Source organism: Apodemus sylvaticus, chromosome 14 (genome assembly GCF_947179515.1).
Source record: "Apodemus sylvaticus chromosome 14, mApoSyl1.1, whole genome shotgun sequence".
Taxonomy (NCBI): Eukaryota; Metazoa; Chordata; class Mammalia; order Rodentia; family Muridae; genus Apodemus; species Apodemus sylvaticus.
Window position 1 is genome coordinate 12,724,546 of NC_067485.1, and position 20,365 is coordinate 12,744,910.

Consider the following 20,365-nt stretch of genomic DNA (forward strand, 5'->3'; position numbering starts at 1 on the left):
GCCACTAGAGACAATTGGACCAGGAGGGTAGAAACCAAGTCCATGGATTAATCCACTAGGGGAAGCAGGTCACTCGGCTGTGCCCTCAAAGTGCATGTCTTGTCTCTGGGCTCTCCTCTCTTCCCCTGCTCCTTGGATATCATAAAGTGAGCAGCTTCCTCTGTCAGTTGTGCCCACTGGCCGCATATTCCACCCCACCTCAGGTTGGCCACAATGGAACCAGGAGACTTTAGCGGAAAATCTCTGAAGCCACGAGCCAAGCAAGGTTTACTCCTCCGGCACAGCAACAGAGGGCTGCAAAAAGCCAGCCAACCAAACAACAACGACAACAAAATATCCCAGAACCTTTGAGAGTAAGCTGGGTATGGTGACATACACCTATGATTATAGCAAGAGGATCACAAGTTCCAGGCCAGCCTGGCTACACAGTAAGACTCTGTCTGGGTGAGAGAAGGGAAGGAAAGAGAGAGGGAAGGAGGGAGGGAGGGAGGGAGGGAGGGAGGGAGAGAGGGAGGGAGGGAGGGACGGAGGGAGGGAGGGAGGGAGGAAGAAAAGGAGAAGCAGACCAGGCATCAGAGGGGCATCAGTGGGATGTAGCATCACAGGTGACCAGGTGAGACCTTGGAGTGTCAGCATTCTGTGAGAGCAGGGGACAGTTGCTTCGATCCTTCCATATGAGAGCTTCTCCCTGGGTGCCCCGCACTTGCTCACAATGGGTCTGAGGCATCCTTAGCCCCACAGGAACGGCATACAGCTTGGGTGTTCAACAGCAAAATCAGTGCATATGGCAAAAATCAAGAGAACAGTCAACATTACCCTTAAAATCACTTAAATTGCCCATAAAAAACATACGTGGGTTTTATGTCTGAGATCCTGAAAGAATTCTAGAACGCGCCTGCCTATCTGCCAGGCTGGCTGCACCCGGCTCCAGTGCGAGGCTTTATTGCGCCTCTTTAACACACATTATAGGCATCCTGACTGTCGGGAGCATTGCCTGAGCTGTGCTCACAAGTCAGCAAGAGGCTGGACAGGGCAGGGAGCCTGTGCTGTGCGTGTCCCCAAGCTGACTTCTATGAGGCAGCAGAGAAGACTCCTTTTTACCTCTAAAGTTGGCTAAGGGTAGCCCTCTAAAGTTGGCTGAGGCTAGCCCTGTAAAGTTGGCTGAGGCTAGCCCTCTAAAGTTGTCTGAGGCTAGCCCAAATGCCCCCGAGTGTCTCTTCCTCACCACCAAAGACACAGTGACAGTTTAGGGGTGCTAAGATCCTTGTTGGGGGGATAGATGCTGGGAAGGGCACACAGTCTCCTAAGCCTGACTTCCCTGGGGTTTTCAAGCCCAGCTGACCCATATGACATCTTCTGCCTTTGTGACTGGCCAGCATCGCATCAGGCCTGGCAGCTGGGCACTTGGTCTTGATCATGGATGCCCTTGCTTTATTTCAACCAGTTTTTGGCCTTATATCTTCCTTTGGTCATAGTGCGCGCGCGCGCGCGCGCACACACACACACACACACACACACACACACACACCTTCTGTTCTCTCAAATGGGCCCAGCCCCTCACTACCTCAGGCCTGTCTTCTTTGTCTGAAATGTTTCCCGGTCATCATTCAGGTCTCAGCACATGCACACCCCTCCCAAGTCCCTTTTAAGTAGTGTCCATTACCAAGCCAAAGGGTCTTCTGAATATTCACTCCTATATTTCTCCTCGACCAGAGAATGATCTTGCCTACCTCATACATGCCATCGCCTGGCACAATTCCCGGCTCACTGTGAGCACTTAATAAATAACTTGTTGAGAGCCAAGCGGCAGCACAGTCCTTTAATCCCAAGCACTCATGAGACAGAGGCAGGCAGATCTTTGTGAGTTCGAGGCCAGCCTGGTCTACAAAGAGAGTTGCAGGACAGCCAAGGCTACACAGAGAAGCCCTGCCTTGAGAAACCTAAATAGACAAACAAATGCTTGTCAACTGACTAAACAAGAGAATCTTGTAGTAGATCCTTGTCTCATGTCTGCCCTATGGCTGTACTATTCTGGGGATCCCCACTGTGAGAAACTAGAGACACTGCCTGTACTGGCTGGCTTTGTGTGTCAACTTGACAGAAACTGCAGTTGTCACAGAGAACGGAGCCTCCCTTGAGGAAATGCCTCCATGAGATCCAGCTGTAAGGCATTTTCTCAATTAGTGATCAAGGTGGGAGGGCCCAGCCCATTGTGGGTGGGGCCATCCCTGGGCTGGTGGTCCTGGGTTCTATAAGAAAGCAAGCTGAGCAAGCCAGGGGGAGCAAGCCAGTAAGCAGCACCCCTCCATGGCCTCTGAATCAGCTCCTGCCTCCCTCCAGGTTCCTGCCCTGTGTGAGTTCCAGTCCTGACTTCCTTTGGTGATGAACAGCAGTGTGGAAGTGTCAGCTGAATAAACCCTTTTCCTCCCCAACTTGCTTCTTGGTTGTGATGTTTTATGCAGGAATACAAACCCTGACTAAGACACTGCCTGACTAACCTTGAGTCTCCATGCTCCTTGCCTCCCCAATGCTTTTCCTGAACTGGAGTCTAACATCCAGACTGGCTTCTGTCCCTGGGGCAGCTGAATTCCACGATCACTCTGTCCACTGGAAACTTGTCCTACCGCAGGACCAGGGTGACGGCAGGGTGGGCAGAGGCCGCCCTGGGCACTTTCAGATCAGATCAGCATCTCCATCTCCCGCCTGCCTCCCCACCCTGTGTGGGCCTCCAAGTCATCATCCCTGCGGCGCCTCCCGCCCCATTCATCCCCATTAGCCGATGTCCACACTGGACCGGAGGGAGATCAATTACCAGGCTGGCCACTGAACCGTGTTAATGAGGATGTACGCTTGTTCGCTCGCTCGGGCTGGCCTGGCGGAGAAGGTGGGAGGAGCGAGGAAGGTCAAGGGAGGCAGAGAGGAGACCCAGGCTTCCTCACTGGAGGCTTCGGGTAGGATCCCTCTACAAAAGGCCTTCTTTGAGGTGCGGGAACGCCCTTTCTGCCTAGCTGTTGCGCGGGCTGTGAGGCAGCAAAGAGGAAACAGCTTGGCTGGGGCTGGATGGCGGGGACTCAGGCAATCGCTGGGAAGAAGACATCCAGCAACGCTATCTCCCATCCCCGCCCGCCTGCGAGCCTTTGTCCAGGCTTGTCCCATTGCCAGCGGCAGTCCCCTGCCTCTCTTCTCTGATACAACAGGGAACCTCTGCACTCCTCAACCTTCTGCCAGACAGAAGCACCACTGCCTTGTTCGGCTCTCCTGCTTGTCCCCCCACCCCCACCCCGGGGCTTCCCACCGAATCACTCTGGCTGCACGGTATTCTACAGATCTGTATGAAAAGAAGCTCAGCCACGCTTACAGGAAAGCCACGAGGAAGACGGCTGCCCCCAAGACGGAAAGGACAGATAAAGGCCACTAGCAACAGAGCAAGGTGTCACCTTGCCTTATCTGTGGGGCTGTAAAGGACCGTGACTTCCCCAGATTGTAAGGCAGGAACATGCATAAATAAAAAGTACCCATATCCTTTCACCCAGCAGTTCCCTTTCAAATGTTCATTCTGTAGGCACAGGAGCGTTACAAGGATGGTGGCTGCCTGTAACTTGCCCTAAGGACGAACACTACCTGAAGGAAGAGGTAAGCAGCCCGCCTGCCTGTGTGGACACCTTCCTCACAGGCAGACAGAACTACCTCCTCGTGTTGTTGGCTTGTGCCGAATGCATCAGTAAATATAAAGAGAGTGCTGTGAGGGCTGGCTGGCGCATATACCGTCCTCACTTTGCTGTTGCAGAGGGATCAGGAACATCTCCACCAGTTATTTCCCGGGCTCCTGGGCAGTGCAAAAGCAGCTTCCTTTCTTAAGATCTCCCTTCTAGTAAATGCACCCTCTTGGGCATGTGAGGAGCCTGTGACAGTAGCCCCACCCACAGGAAGATGAGAAGAAAGCAGGCTGCCTTCAGTGCAGCTTTTGGTTTGGGCCACCTGACCACCACTTATTTGAATGTGTCAACCATAAATCACTCCTAAAGACCAGTGACAAGTCTATGTCCCATTTGAGTATGTCCCTGAGGACGGGGGTGGGGTGGGAGGTGGGGGTGAGGAACCACACCTGAGTTCCGGGTCCATCATGATTCCTGTGCACTTCCTCTGAGGGATCAGAGGAAGATAGGTGTGCAGGCATAGGCTGTGAGGTACATGTCTTCCTTCCGCCAGGTACATGTAGACCTGGGCAGCTGATCCACGCACAGCACAAGCACTGCATGCAGAACCCAGGTATTCAGACGTACCCAAGGCTCTGGGCATCTAAGGAAGCCTCTGGGGACACTTGGGCCATGGCATAGGTCCCGCTGCCCCCCACCTCTATGTATCTACAGAGAAGACAGGAGGCATTACTGTGGTCTTTGGTTAATGGTGTGACTTCTGTGCATCCTTCAGGACTCAGATCTAACAGTGCTGGGCAGACATCAGAGCGAGAAGCAGAAACAAGACCCTGGCTGACCTTTGCTGGAATCACCTCTGCCATTAGCAAAGACTTGGGGACACCACTCTCCCCTGTCCCCCTACCTGGTGAAGCAGTCACTGCTCCAGTCCAGGACCCCGGATGAGAAAGGTCAACCACAGCTCTCTCCAGACTAACTTAGTGAAGGGGGCCCCAGCTGGAAGAGCCCAACTCTGTTACTGGCTGACAAAGCCTGCAGACCGGTCACCAACTGCCTGCCTCACCCATGTGGGGACGGGGATGGGGGGGGAGTAGAAAGCAGGTGGCAGAGAGTAGGGGACAGTGTTCTGGCATTTATAACATGCAGAAGTAATAGTAAACATTCTCTACGGGTGTGGGAAATGAATGCAAAGTTCAAAGCATGTAAAAGGCCTGACAGGATGTACAGCTGGCCCCGTGCGCCTCTGTCCATAGGTTACATTTCAGGGTTCAGCCAATCACAGGTCAGACTGCTACTACTCTGCTGCCAGATGGGCTCCGAAGTCAGGCCTGTGGCAGCTGCATCTGCCCTAAGGCACTTTTCTCTCTTTTAAAATGTTTATTTATTGGAGGTCAGAGTACGATCTGCAGGAATCAGTTTTCCCCTCTTACCCTGTGGGCTCCAGGAATCGAACTCGGGTCATCAACCTCAATGGCAGACGCCTTACCCACTGAGCCATTTGACAGCCCCATGCAGACTTTTTTCCTTCTCATTTTTCCTCAAGCAAAGCAGCCATTTGCATAGCATCTGCATCTACTTTATATCATAAGTAATGTAGAGACGATGATTTAAAATGTAAGGGAGGAGCTGGAGAGGGCTCAGTGATTACGAGCACTGGCTGCTTCTGCAGAGGACCCAGGCTTCATACCCAGCACCCACACCGTGGCTCACACTGTCTGTAACTCCAGGTCCAGGAAATCCAGCGCCCTCTTCTGGCCTCCATGGGTACTGCATGCACACAGCTCACATACCTTCACACAGGCAAAACACCAGTACATATAAAAGAAAGTAAACATATCTTTTCAAAGAATGAAATTTTGGGGGGGGGTAAAGAGCTGAGTCAGCACTGGTCGCTCAGCCAGAGTACCCAGGTTCAATTCCCAGCACCCATATGGCTGTTCACAACTATCTATAACTCCTGCTCCAGGGGATCTGACACCCTCGCACAGACATACATTCAGGCAAACCACCAATGCACATGAAATAAAAATAAGTAAGTAAGTAAATAAATAATAAATAAATAAATTTAGAGTATTACTGGAAATAATGGGGAAAAAGAATGGAATCCTGTATTTGCAGCAACATGAACGAAGCAGCGGCTGTTGCTACGTTAAGTGAAATCAGCCAGAAGTAGAGACAAACACCATCTGATCTTACCCGGTGGGGAAGTTTAAAAAGCACATGTCCTAGGTGTTGAAAGTAGATTGGCGATTCCCAGAGCCTGGGAGAGTCAGGGTGGGGTGATGGGGAAGGGTTGCTCAAAGCTGCAAGTTACAGTTGTTCTGGAGTCCTACACAGCAAGGTCATGAGAACCGATCAGGACGTGTGTTTCAGAAGCCATGGGAGGGGCTGGAGACACTGCACGCTGCTTATGCCGGTTAGTTTTTTGTCAGTTTGACACAAATTTAAACATTCCCAAGAGGAGGGAACCTCAATTGGGAGAGTTTCTCCATTAGATTGTCCTGTGGGCATTTTCCTGATTAATAATTGACATGGGAGGGCCCCATGCCTGCCCACTGTTAGTGATGTCTTTCCTGGGCAGGTGGTCCTGGACTGAACTAAGAAATAAGCCGCCAGGCAGTGATAGCGCACTCCTTTAATCACAGCACAGGGGAGCAGAGGCAGGTGGAGCTCTTAGTTCGAAGCCAGCCTGGTCTACAGAATGAGTCCCAGCTAGGTCTACACAAAGAAACCTTGTCTCAAAAGAGAAAAGAAAGGGGGAAGGGAAGGAAAGTGGGGGGGGAGAGAGGGAAGGAGGAAAGAGGGAGGGGGAGGGGGAGGGGGGAGGGGGAGGGGGAGGGGCAGGGGGGAGGGGTAGGGGGAGGGGGAGGGGAGAGGGAGAGAAGGGTAACAATGGCTGAGCGAGCTGTTACAATTAAGTCGAGAAGCAGCTTTCTCTGTGGTCTCTGTCATCAGGTTCCCGCATTGGCTTCCCTGAGTGATGGCGTGTGCCCTGCAAGCCAAAGAAACCCTTTCTTCCCCCGAGTTGTTTTGTTCATAGTTTTATACCAATAACAGAAAGTTCTCCAGCACTCTGCTTTTCCAGAGGACCGGAGTTCAGGTCCCACCATCTGCACTGGGCTCACAACCTATGATCCCAACTCCCCAACATCTGCTACTCTCTTCTGGCTCTTGTGGGCACTCAGAGGCACACACACACCACACACACACAGCACACACACACATACACCACACATATACACACACACACACCACACATACACCACACACACACACCACACACACACACCACACACACACACACATACACACCACACACACACCACACACACACATAGCACACACACACATACACCACACATATACACACACACCACACACACAGCACACACACACACATACACACACACCACACACACATACACACACATACCACACACAGCACACAGCACAATACACACACACCACACATATACACACACACCACACACACCACACACACACATACACACCATACACACACACACACACGATAATGAATCTTTTTAAGCTTAGCAAAAAGGGCTTTGAAATTCTCAGCATAATGAAATGACAAGCATTTAAAGAAATAAGCATGCTAATCCTTAATTATTCAGTGTCATGCACACACGGTAACACACTGTGGAGGCTGAGAGATGGCGGAGTGGGCTGAGATCACTTGTTGCTCTTGCTGAGGACCCAGCACCCACCTGGTGGTTCACAACTCTCTGTAACTGCAGTTCCAGGAGATGCAGTGCTCTCCTCTGGCTGACACAGACAGCAAGCACACACACGGAGCACACACATGGAGCACAGACACAGACACACATACACACACACACACACACACACGGAGCACACACACAGAGCACAGACACACACAGAGGCAAAATAGTCACACATAAAAAAAAAAATTGAGCCGGGCGTGGTGGCACACGCCTGTAATCCCAGCACTTGGGAGGCAGAGGCAGGCAGATTTTCTGAGTTCGAGGCCAGCCTGGTCTACAGAGTGAGTTCCAGGACAGCCAGGGCTACACAGAGAAACCCTGTCTTAAAAAAAACAAAAACAAAAAAAAATTGAAAATCTAATAAAAAATGTTAGGGCTGGAGAGATGGCTCAGTGGTTAAGAGCACTGACTGCTCTTCCAGAGGTCATGAGTTCAATTCCCAGCAAGCACATGGTGGCTCACAAACATCTGTAATGAGATCTGACGCCCTCTTCTGCTGTGTCTGAAGACAGCAACAGTATACTCACATATATGCAATAAATAAAAGAAAAAACATTCCATAGTATTACACTAATGTGTGAAATTTTATGCCCTTATATATTAGTTAAACTAAACTAAACTAAGAACCCTGGCTGCTCTTGTAGGGACCTAGGTTCAATTCCCAGCACTCATGTGGTGACTTATGACCCGCTGCAACGCCAGTCCCAGAGGGATCTGGCACCCTCTTCTGGCCTCTGCAGGTACTACATGCATACATACACTCATGCGAAACACCCAGACACATTTACAAAGAAAATATCAAAGAGAACACCTGTTGGGTCTACACAGACACCACCATTGTATACCGGGGTCTTGAACACTGTGGTTATTTCGAGATTGCTGAGGAAGGAATTCCCAGCCTCAGGATGTGGGGGTGGAGAACAGAGGGGGACCTAAAGAGACTTTAGTTTCGTCAGTTTGTTTGTTGTTGTTTTAGCTAAAATGAGTCCCTGTATTACTGGTGCTATCAAAAATTAAGTCTTCGCTTTATCTTGCCTTTATGCTGAGGTTGGCTCTGTCCACTCCGTGCCTTTATTGGTGCTGGGGAGGAAACCCAAGGCTTCATGCATGCTCTGCAAGTACCGAGGCTAGCCCCTGCACTCCCATTTACTGAGGCTAGCCCCTGCCCTCCCGCCCACCAGCTGCATCTGTGGCTCCCACAGTTTGGTTCCTGGTGGTGATGCTTTGTCTGCACCCTCAGACCAAGGGACAGAAAAATCCCAGAAAAATCGGGAGGCAAATCCGATCTGTCGCCTGTTTTGACCAAGCTCCAGTGCTAAAGATAATTTTCTGTTTTAATGGGGAAGAAATCAAAAGAAAGCCAGAGATTTATGACAGCTGAAACTTAGATCAAATTCCAGTTTCTGTACCGGCAGATCATGTCCCTGGAACCCGGCCATGGGCACTTGTCTACACCCCGTCACGAGCTGCTTTCTGTCATGAAAACAGAAGGGAGCCCCTGTGTGGCTCTGAATCTGGCTCAGGTTGTTTGGCTCCTTGCAGACGAAGTCAGCTGACCTCAAGTCTGGACATCCCCTCGAGATTCTGCTGAGAACACTGCCTGAACAGACGGAGGTGTATATAAAGCCTGTTGCTTCAGCTTAGTAAAAAAATGTGAAACACACACACACACACACACACACACACCATTACTGTCACATTCTCCAGCTCTATCTGGCAGATATCACTATACAGTCTTTCTGCGCACTGGCAGAGACGTCCCTGGAGGAGATAATGAAGAGGGTGGCAAAGCCTGAACTTGGCACCAGTAAAGTGAGCCTTTATGTCTCTGAAATAATGAAACTCTGAAACTCTGAAACCTGGCTTATTCGAAGGGATCCTTGTCCACCTGCTCCTGGTTGATGGGCTCTGCTGCATGTGTTGCACTTTGCTGCCCTCTGGTGGTCATTTGCAGAGACTGCCACCAAGGAACGTAAGATTTAGTTGCCTAAGACACCTTCATTCAATCCTCGTTGATTAACTTACCAGAAATGCAGGAGCTTATCAGCTTGGGCACGGCCCCTCACATCCTCCGCCGGGATAATCAGGAGTCACAGCAAGATACTAGCTACCTGCCCCAGGTCTGCAGGACATCCAGCTTGGCACACTGACAAGTAGGAAGGTGGCCTTGCTCCTTGTAGACCGGGAACCCACCTAGAGGGGTGCACACGCAAGCCCTGCCCGTTCCCTTGTGTTAATCAGTGGATTAACCCACTGATGACTGCATAACTTGATGAGAGGTGATGGTAAGGGAGTGGGTAGCCAGAGGGAGTGGGTCCTGGACCACGCCTCTGACAGTTATGCCTTGCCCCAAGCCCCTCCCCTTATGCTGTCCGGCTACCACGCCCCCCTAGCACCGTGTTCCGCTTCACTACAGGCCCACAGGATGGAGCCCAGCATCAGTGAACCAGATCCCGTGAAACCGTGAGCCAAAAGAAACCTTTCGTTTTTCCAAGGCATCTTGTCAGAGCGAGATGTTGACAGTGATAATCGCGCGCCTCTCGGCAACATCCTCACAATACCGTTGACTGCTCCCTGCCTGCCTCTGCCTTAGAAACCCCAGTCTCTGGCTCCGGCCTCCATGTGGGCGGTGCTGTGTTTGCGATAGGCAGCGGGCGGGTAGGCGGTGCGTGGAAGGCGGATGAGCAGATGGAGGGATGACACGAAGGAGTGGGTGGGAAACTGGAGGACTTGTAGCAGGGTGAGCTTTGGAGAACTCTGGGTCTGGCCCAGGTCCCCACTTCTAAATCCTATCAATCTCGGGGCACCTTCATGGCCTATGCCCATGCCCCCCACCCTTCACCCACTCCCACCTGTGCAGCCGTCCCAGTCCCCCCACACCAAGCCCACCAGGGCTTTGGAGACCCTGCTGAAGCTGATGCCAAAACCTAGATCCTCGTCCCTCGGGAGATGGCGCCTTCCCAACCCTCTTCCCAGGCTCTCCAGATGTCACTCACCCTCTCTGTAGCACATCTTACCCACGGAAATGCCTGCCTCCTCGCCATCTGTCCCCACCATGAGGAGGCAGCGCGGGGCGGGGACTCGGTCTTTCTCTCTCCTGTGTCACTAGCACCCAAGAAGATTCTGATCTCACTTTAGGGGATGACAATGGCTTGACACCCTCCATTGGGTGCTGGTTCAGTATACAGGTTCCACCATCGAGAAGACGTGCACAGCGCGTCACCAAACTCCAGCACAAGGGGGTGGTGGGATCTATGTGCCTGTGTGCTTCAGACAGCCTCCCCTCCCTTCTCTGAATCTGTTTCCTCGTCAGAAAAAAGAAACTGTAACTCACAAGGGTATTGTGAGCAAAAGTAACACTTTCTGAGCTGTATTTATTGCAGTGTACAAACCACCCTGGCTGGGCCATCAGGAGCTCTGCCCAGCCTGTGCTCGGGGGCAAAGCTATCAGGTGCCCGCCCACCTGGCAGCAGCTTGCACGCCCTCACACAGCTGAGTAGTCGGGGGACCACTGGGAGCTGTGCTAACATGGGGGCTGAAGCTGGACCCAGGGGTCTTTGAGCTGCCTGCAGGTTTGAGTTAAAATCTGGCTGTCTCCCAGCAGCCTGCAGACTCCCCGCTTCTCTAAGATTTCTGGTGTCAGCCCTGCGTTCCTGCACCACTGCAATCAGCTACAACTGAACAGCAGTCAGCACCCTTGGCCGAGGACCTGTCTCAACAGCTCCCACCATGCTCCCCTGTCCTCCCAAGGAGGCCATTATCCTCACCCGATTGCACAGATATCTCATCACAGAGCCCGTGTCTTCTGTCTGGTCTCCAGTACCGGTGGAGACCAAAGCAAAACAGGTCTCACTACTCTTTGAGAAAACAGAACGCACCAGAGCAGCGACCTTTGAACCAGCCCACGCCTCCATCTGCCCAGCGCAGGGAAGGGTCATTTGACCCACACCACCCTTTGGGGGCAGCTAGATTGTCCAAGCCTGAGCTGCTTTGCTTCTTTAGAAGTTAGCAAGCCACGCCAGGTGAGCTGGAAGGTACTGAGAAGTCACAAGGAAAATCAGCAGTAGAGAATGTGGTACCCATGTGCCCTCTGGTGGCCACAAGGCAGAACTGCAAGCATGGAAGTTTTTCTGAACCAACCATTGACAGACCTCAAAACAGCTTCCCCTGCTGGATACCAGGCATTCCCTGAGTACCGTCCTCTCGCCCCCTTCCCAGCTCTCAGCCACTCTCATGTGCATTCTGACACCCACCTCAGACCCCAGCATAGCTAGGACCCACAGCTGTACCCTCTTAGGGGTGATCTCCAGAACTCCATTCTTTAGATCTGTATGCTTTTCTTGAGGCAGAGACATAACAGCCTTGAGGAATAACCCACAGGGGTTGGAAAGGTCAACTCTCAGACACTAGCGGTCAGGTACATAGACCAGGTGAGGTGCCTCTGTGTCCCGTTGTAGATGACCCCAACGCAGCCACTACCCAGGAGGAGCAGGAGATGTGACCTTTAAGGCAATATACCCATTCAAAAGGCTGTCTCAAGTGCATTGTCCACCCAGACCTGGGAGGCCTTGGTTGGAGTCAGGCCAGGGTCCACCTCACTGGACAGCTCTGGAGAGGCCGTGCTGCCAACAGAACCTTCGAAGATGGTGAACATAAGCCACTGTTTTTCAAAGTGTTGTTTATTGAGCCGTTTGTAGCCATCACCATGTGTGATCCTGAGAGGCAAGCGAGAGAGAGAATTCTTGGACCCATTTCAGAGGCTGTGACACTGAGGCCAAGGCGAGCTCCGGGCAGGCTCAAGGTCATGGCGAGTATGGAGAGGTCTGAGACAGCAGGCTCCTAAGCCACACACAGATACACCCCACAGTAGACCAGGAACACAGGTGCATACCCAACCCTCCCTCTCCCCTAGAGCTCTGGACAGGCCACCACCTCACGGCAGCGGGGTGGAGACTCCAGGTGCACTTACGAGTGTGCATGCACACACACGCACGCACGCACACACACACACACACAGGTACACACCCCACACACAGAGCTCTGTGGCAAACAGCCCCAGTCCAGCCCCAATGGCTTCCTCGGGGGTAAGGAGCACCAGGCTCACAAAAGTCATAACTGAGGCCCCACAGGCCTTGCTATTGGGAGTGAGGCGGAGTGTCCCAGGAGGCCCCCACTAGAGCCCCTCGGGCCTGGCATGTGGCCGTCACCCCTGGCAGCCTCACCAGTTGGCCTTCACTGCCTTGATGTCACTCATGAGGTTCTGGGCCAAGCAGATGCCAAATATCTGTAAGACAGACAGCAGGTGAGGAAGAGCAGAGATCTTCAGGCAGGAGGCGGGTGGGCGAGCCAAGGCTGTACCTGGAGGAGGGCGATGCCCACCAACACCCCGGCCACCACCATCAGGTTATCTTGCAGCCACTTCTCAAACTGGCCCACACAGCCTTTGGTGTGGATGGAGCCCTGCTGTTCCAGCTCCTGAGGAGACACAGGACCAGGCTCAGCCCGACTGCCTCAGCCCAGCTCTACACCTCAATGCTCTTCTACCTTGCCAAGCCCATCCCTAGTCCAGTGTCCTCCCCAACAATGTCTGCTCCCTGGAATTCTGTCACAGGGCCTTTGCACAGATGGCTCCTCCTCTGGGTCTTAGTCTGGCTGTCTGCTCTGAAGAGGCTTTCTCTGACTCAGACTCTACCTATCAGCCTTCTAAGTTCTCAGCTGAGCTGTCTCAGGACTGTCCAGTTAATGTGCCTACAATTTCACATTTTCCTCCTTCTACTCCCTGTGTGTAGAATCAATGCCTTAGCTCTGGACCAACCAAGGTCTAGAGCGATGCCAACCACAGCAGGTGTCCCACAGAGGTGGAATGAGCAATCCGATACTTCAAACCCACCCAGGGCCAGTTCCACCCTGCAGAAGCCCTTAGACCTTCCACAGGAGCTTATGAGAGGCCCCCGTGTCACCCCCCTAAATTCCAGGCTACCCTCAACCCTGTCCCCACCCCTCTCACCAGCTTGAGTCGGATGTCATAGCCACACTGGGTATTGAGGACATCTTCCTGAGGAGAGACAGACCATTAGCAATATCCCGAGGAAACACCCAAGAGCTCACCTGGGTCCTCAACTATAATGCCCTCCTTCACAGAAAAGCAAATGGAAGCTTGGGTTTTACCTTCCCCGCTCGTCTGCAGTGAAATTCCAGAGCACACTGGCACGCACCTCCCACTGCTAAGGGATCCTGCCTCCTCCCGGGGCCCCACTCACCGCAGGATCCCTAACACAGCAGGAAAAGGGCACCCCGCAGCGCTCGCGGCTTGGGTTCAAGTCAGTGCAGTTGAAGTAGATATTGAGGTTCCAGTCATTGGGCCCTCGGGCTCCACAGCAAGACCACTAGGGGGAGAGGAGTCCTGAGTGAACAGCCGGCCAGGGCCCAGGCCTAGAGCCTCACCCAAAGGAGAAGGCTGGCTGGCTGGGAGGCCCAACTTCCGTCACCCCCATCCCCAGCAAATAGGCCTGAGCTCATAGGAATCAGAGTAGGCAGGGAGACCCTGAGACAACTGAGTTGCAGGCTGTGGCTTCCTCGTGGACTTCCCTGAGGGGTAGGAGCAAGGTCAAGCCCCAAGGGGGCAGAGTATTCCAGACTCACTGCTTGGACAGGAAAGGAAGCCCAGCCAGATGTCCCTCCCTGTCCCTTTCCATCCCAGACCGCTCCACAAACACCTGCTGGCATCATGGTGGAGCCCCGGTTCCCCTCCCCAGGATATGCCTGCTAGTCTTGCCAGATGTGGCCGTGGCAAGACCGAGTCTGTGGCGCAAGAGCCTGTGACAGCGCGGAGTCCTGAGGGAGCTACACCCACCGCTGAAAAGCCGGCTGTGAGGCTGCAACAGCCCCAGGACGAGACAGCTCTAGTCAGACACAGACCCTGTGAGCACAGCCAGGGGCTTGATGCCTGGCATTGTGGCTTGAGTGTGCAGGTCTCAGACACAGCTGAACCAGCACCTGCCCTGCCACCTGCGAAGTGCCTGCTGTCCCTGCTGGGGAGCCAGGGAGCCCCTGTTCGTTACACCCCTCGCCCATTCCTTCCCCTCCTCAGCAAGGTCATCGTTCAGAGGCTGCCCCTCCCCCAGTGTGTTCCCTCCTCCTGCCTCCCTGCTGCCCCTCCCCCAGCATCCTCTCCCCAGCACACTGCCATCACGAAAGGAACAGACTGCACATTTTAAAAACACTGACTTTCCCCGCACCTGGCTCAGGGCCTGGCGTATGCCAGGCCTGTCCCAGTTCCATACTGAACAGAGAAAGGAGGCACGCCGGAGCTGCAGGCTACAGGGCTGCCTCTGCCCTGCGCAGCCTCAGGGCACTGCTGAGCCCCAGAGCCAAAGCTTGGTGAAGGTGACTGGGTGTGACAGGGCGTGGCCCTGAGGGATCGTGAGGACCGGAATGGGCAGGTGACGAGGGTTTCCGTGGCTCTAAGTACAGAGCGTGCAGTTATGGATGGTGCACGATACTTGAAGAAAATAAGGTAGGCTGGGCCTGGAGAGATGGATTAGTCGTTGAGAGCACTGGCTGCTCTTCCTGAAGACCCAGGTTCAATTCCCAGCACCAACATGGCAGCTCACAACTGTCTAACTCCAATTCCAGGGATCCAGTGCCCTCTTCTGGCTTCTTTGGGCACTAGGCAAATACTTGGTATTCACACACACACACACACACACACACACACACACACACACGCACACGCACACACAGGTAACACACCCATACACATAAATAAAGTTGAAAAAATAAGAGAAACAAGTGTTGCTTTTGCTTTGATATCTGCACAAGGACAAAATCCTCCAGCAATGCACTCCTTGCCTGCCACCAAACCTAAGTGGCGATGCTCAAAATGAAAGAAGAGGGGCTGGCGAGATGGCTCAGTGGTTAAGAGCACTGACTGTTCTTCCGAAGGTCCTGAGTTCAAATCCCAGCAACCACAGGGTGGCTCACAACCATCCGTAATGAGATCTGATGCCCTCTTCTGGTGTGTCTGAAGATAGCTACAGTGTGCTCACATGTAATAATAAATAAATTTTAAAGAAAATAAAAGAAGAGGGCTGATGGGTTAAGATTATACAAAATCTGGGGCACAGGCAAGGAGCATCAGCCGTGTAGCCCGAGCAGATACTCTGGTGCAGACTGAATAGAGAGAGAGACCTGTCCTGGGTCAGGGGCTCTCAAAGTTTCCTTCCCTGACATCTGCTGGCCTGGGCGGGTTAGGAAATGGCCCGGGCACACACAGGACTCGCTCCCTCTCTCGTGCACCCCTCAGGCCTCACTCGCGTGAGGCCGTGATGGACACCACACTCACGTATTCCTGAGCAAAGTCGATAAGGTTCTGGAGGTCAATGTCATCCCGGTAGGCTTTGACGTTGTTGTTGATGAAGAGGTTGAGTTGGTCTCGGATCCAGTCCTTGAAGACGAAGGCCAGGACCCCCGCCGCCAGCTCCAGGAAGAAGATGAGGCCGAGGAACACAGAGAACTGGATTGGGGGCACACAGATGGCGGGCATTGAAGAGGCATGGCATCTGTGGACAGGGCACAGCTCCCACGACCTCTGCCAAGAGGGAGCCTCAGTCTCCAGGCTCCACCCTCTATTACTTAAGTGCTGCCCCCTCCCGGCCCTGCTGTGTGTGCCAGGTAAATGTTCTACCTCTGAGTTTGCTCCTTGCCCCCTAGTACCGTGGTAGGTTGGTAAAAGACAGCGTGGTCTGTGGTTTTACCTGTTCCTTGTCTGGTGCCCCTGACTAGGCAAGAACTAAATGGAAAGAGGTTAGGAGTCTCTGGTGGGTCCAGGGGAGAGAGAGAGGCTTAGAGAGAGACTCACAAACTTGAGCAGGAAGGTGTTTTCCCGGAGGGCCCCGATGCAGCCAGCAAAGCCCAGCACGGACATGACTCCCCCAACCACCACAAACAGCCACACGGGGTCCAGACCGCCCAGATCTGTCAGCGCTGAGATGTTGGAGAGAACGCCCTGCACAGGGGTGGGTGGGGGGGGTGGTAGACAAGCATGAGGGAGTGACTCCCCTCCCCCCTCGCCCCTGGCCCCCGGGTAGCCCTGGGGGCTCTCTTACCTTCTCACCCCAGGCCCAGAGGCCGATGGCCAGGAACAGGGCTCCCAGCACCTACAACAGCAGGGAGAGTTCAGGGCTGGCCCCAGCACCAGGGCTCTTGAGCACCCTTGACCCATCCCTGACCATCAGGAAGCTGAGAGACATGCCCATCCCATTCCCCAAGTGGAACTTCGCAGTGCCTCTGCCAAGGACACCATTCAGGGAGTCTTTCCCGCAGGCTGGCTAGAGGAGCAGGAACTCCCTCGAGCCTCAGGCTGGACATCAGCCTCTTCTTGGAGTCTCTGGGGACTCTGTCAACACGGAGCAGAGTCCTGAGCGGCCCCAGCCTGGCTCACAAAACATCTGGCCTCAGGCATACTTGTACCTTTGCTTTGGCTTTTTTTTTTTCCTTTCAAGATTCATTTATTTATTTTATGTACTGTTGCTATCCCACACCAGAAGAGGGCATCGGATCTCATGACAGACGGTTGTGAGCCTCGATGTGGTTGCTGGGAATTAAGCTCAGGACCTCTGGAAAAGCAGTCAGTGCTCTTAACCCCCGAGCCATCTCTCCAGCCTGGTTTTGAGACAGTCTTTTTTGTTTGTTTGTTTTTGTTTTTTGAGACAGGGTTTCTCTGTATAGCCCTGGCTGTCCTGGAACTCATTCTGTAGACCAGGCTGGCCTGGAACTCAGAAATCTGCCTGCTTCTGCCTCCCAAGTGCTAGAAGACAGTCTTATCAAAGTCATCAAGGCTGGCCTCCGACTCACTAGGCAGCAAATGATGGCCGCGGGATCGTTGCCTTTTCTTTTCTGGATTCTCTGCCTGGAACTCTTCTCCCTCGGTCCCCCTTGCCACGCAAACCCCATCGGCCCACCGCCCTCAACAGACACGCAGGTGTCTGGTTAATCGCTTAGTATTTCCTCTATACAGGAGCAGAGAGCAGGGCTGGCCTGTCCTCTGGTGTGCTCGCGAGGCTAACAGTGCTGGGGCACCGAGGTGCCTGAAACAGAAGGTGAGGGTGGGGTGTGGACGCGCGTGACTGGAGTCAGGGAGATGTCAGGGTCCCAGCAAGCTGAAATGACTGTGGAGAGGAGGAGTTAGGTAAGAGGCTAAGGCCCAGGGTGAAGAGCAAAGACGGGGCAGAGGGAGGCTGGGACATTTGGCAAAGCAGGAGAAGGAATGGGGTTGGGTTGGACAGGGAGGGGTTTGGGCTGCTCTCTTGCTCAGAGAGGCAGCTGACATGCTTGGCTGCAAGCCCCCAGAGCCAGCACAGAGAAGGCATTTCCAGGGAGGATACAGCAGTGGACAGAACCCAGCAGCAGGGAAGGAAAGGGTGGGTGGAGGTGGGGTGGGTCTGTTTCTACTGCTCCGCCTTCCCTCCACCCACTGACAATCACCTGTTTCTCTAGACAAATGATTTAACTCTTACCGTCTATTCATTCAGTCCCCTATCTGTAACTACAGATAATAATAAGGTAGTAGGGAGAACGTGCCCCATTAGAACTCATTTGCTATTAAGCTGGGTGTGATGGCTCACACCTGTAATCCCAGCTCTCAAGAAGCTCAGACAGGAAAACTGCAGCAAATTCCAAGCCAGGATGGGCTAGAGTGAGACCCTCTAATTTAATCTAACAAAAACTCTCATTTAATCTAACAATCCAGAAGGATAAATTCTAATACCGGGTCCCTCACAGGCTGAAAAGCTAAAGCCGAGAGAGTAAAGTGGTTTGCCCGAAAGCCTCTGGACAAGGCCTGCTACACTCGGGCCCTTTGACTTCCAGGCCAGCGCTCCCTGTAGCTGCCCAAACCCTTCTGAACAGAAGGCAGCTGAAATCCAAGGACACCCACCACAGGGCAAACCCAACAGCTCGTGGGTGGAGAACAGGGCCGCTGAATCTTGCTGAATGCAAGTTGGAAAGGCCTGGCGTAAAGGACAACATGCACAGCCCGCTTTGAAGACAGGATGGGGGAGGGTGAGGAGAAAGATGACTTGGCAGGACCAGGACACAGATGCCACACAGAAGGAAGCCTCTTTTGTTTGGTCAGCTATGGAATGCTGAATTCTGTTCCCAAGGGACAGCTCCCGTTCTCAACTGGAGCTCCTCCCCTGCAGAGGCAGAGGCCTTGGCTTTTGTCACTCCAGGTTCACAGGCTTCTGAGCGTCTGTAGGGTAGACTCGAGCTAGGACCCAACCTCGAGAGCCTCACCGCACCACGCTGGGAGGTGGAGCGGCCAGGAGGCGGGGCAGGGCTAGTCCGCAACTACCGCGCCCCTGCAGTCTTTCAGCAAACGCCGCCCCCTTTTTCGCCCAAACTTGGGGCTGCATAGAGAGACTCCCAACACCTCCTGCTGGGACTGGGTCCCGCCCCCCAGCTATCCCAGTAGTTTCCCAGAGTAGTTGGAGTCAGGGCATCGGGGTGGAGGGGGTGGGGAACAGTCCCTGGTCGCAAGCTCCTGAGAAGTGTCTCCCCCGCCAGCAACTGAGACTCCCTAACCCCTATCCTCGGCGCAGAGCGAGGAGCGGACCCGCGCTCACCCAGAAGACAATGTTGAAGCCAAACAGGAAGTATTTCCCGCAGCAGCCGACCTCAGGGTCCTGGAATTGCTGGTGCTTGCCGGGCATGATGAGCGGCCACCTGCCACCCCGGGAACCCGAGCCGGGGACCGGCCCAGCCCTCTGAGGGCTGCCCAGGCCTGGAGCAGCCCCGGGCCTAGCCCGGTGGCTGCGGCTTCATGGTCAAAGCCACACAGCTCACCGGCTGCCCCGCCCGCTGTGGCACCGCCCCCCAGCGCTCCGACCGCCACACCCGGAGTGCGGTGCCCTCCTCCGACCCCGCCCTCCAACAGTGCTTCGGCCCCACCCACAGTGTCAGTCCACACCCCGCCCCAGCACGGCTAGATCTTCTTGGAGCTCCGCCCACGCCCCATCCCAGTCAGGTTCAGTCCTCACGGAACCCCGCCCATAATCACGACTCCGCCCCCAGCTGGACTTTATCCTCCCAGGCTCCGCCCATGCCTAGCCCCTATCCTCCCGCAGTCCCGCCTACGCCCCACCCAAGACTCTGCCCTAGCCAACCTCTGTTCTCGAGCCCCACCTCTGATCCGCCCCAGACCCCGCCTCCAACCGGCCTCAGTCCGTCTGGAGCTCCGCCCTGCTCAGCCTCACTTCTGAACCAAGGTCCACCTCCTGGGAGCCACGCCCAAGAAATCTTTTTTTTCTAGTCCACAGGCCTCATTCCTCCCCAAGACCCTACCCAGGCTTTGGCTACACTCCAGCCAAACTTAACTCCTTGCAACCCCCACCTCTGAGGAGTCCCCATCTCTTCTCCACATGCAGCTGTCTTAGTAAGCTCTCCAAGGCCCCCAGATGAGCCAACTGGCAAAGCTGGTGAGCTAAGTATGAGTGAAGACCGTGGGTCTCCAGTCTAAGGCTCAAGAGCCAGAGGAGTCCCTTCTCCCGGGATAAGCCGTTGGGGATAGTGGGACCAATGAACAGTGCCACACATCCACACACAGTGGAGTTGAATACAAACAGGATGGAGTACCACGCCTGTTCCGTTTGGCCTATTCCTACGGTATAGCCCGTGCCATACCAACTTGGACTTTCTCTGGTTTCCTTGGTACCTGGGATTCATTGGAGTCCTTTTGACAAACAAGACAGGGCAGACTCAGGTTTAGGTATGCCTGATCTTAAATATTTAGATTCCAAGTTTGTTCCAAAAGTGTTTAGATACAAAAAGGGCCTTAAGTGTCATTAGTGTCAAGTGAGACCCTTCTAACAAAACCATGGTGAAGCCCAACTACCACTGTAATCTCTTCACGGCATTAAGGTTTGTCCATCCATCACTTCCGCAGGAGGAGACACACAGAGCCCT

General features: G+C 53.8%; 1 protein-coding gene across 1 annotated transcript; it reads right to left on the reverse strand.

The window, feature by feature from the left end:
* Positions 1-12,063: 12,063 nt before the first annotated feature.
* On the reverse strand, positions 12,064-19,274 carry Tspan17 (tetraspanin 17). Its single transcript, XM_052156481.1, has 9 exons — positions 19,027-19,274; positions 16,510-16,560; positions 16,263-16,409; positions 15,747-15,917; positions 13,663-13,788; positions 13,410-13,457; positions 12,761-12,877; positions 12,625-12,686; positions 12,064-12,241 (listed from the first exon to the last, which is right to left on the reverse strand). Exons 1-9 carry the CDS (start codon positions 19,111-19,113, stop codon positions 12,205-12,207), a joined length of 846 nt encoding a protein of 281 aa, XP_052012441.1. The 5' UTR covers positions 19,114-19,274; the 3' UTR covers positions 12,064-12,204.
* Between the last annotated feature and the right edge of the window lie 1,091 nt (positions 19,275-20,365).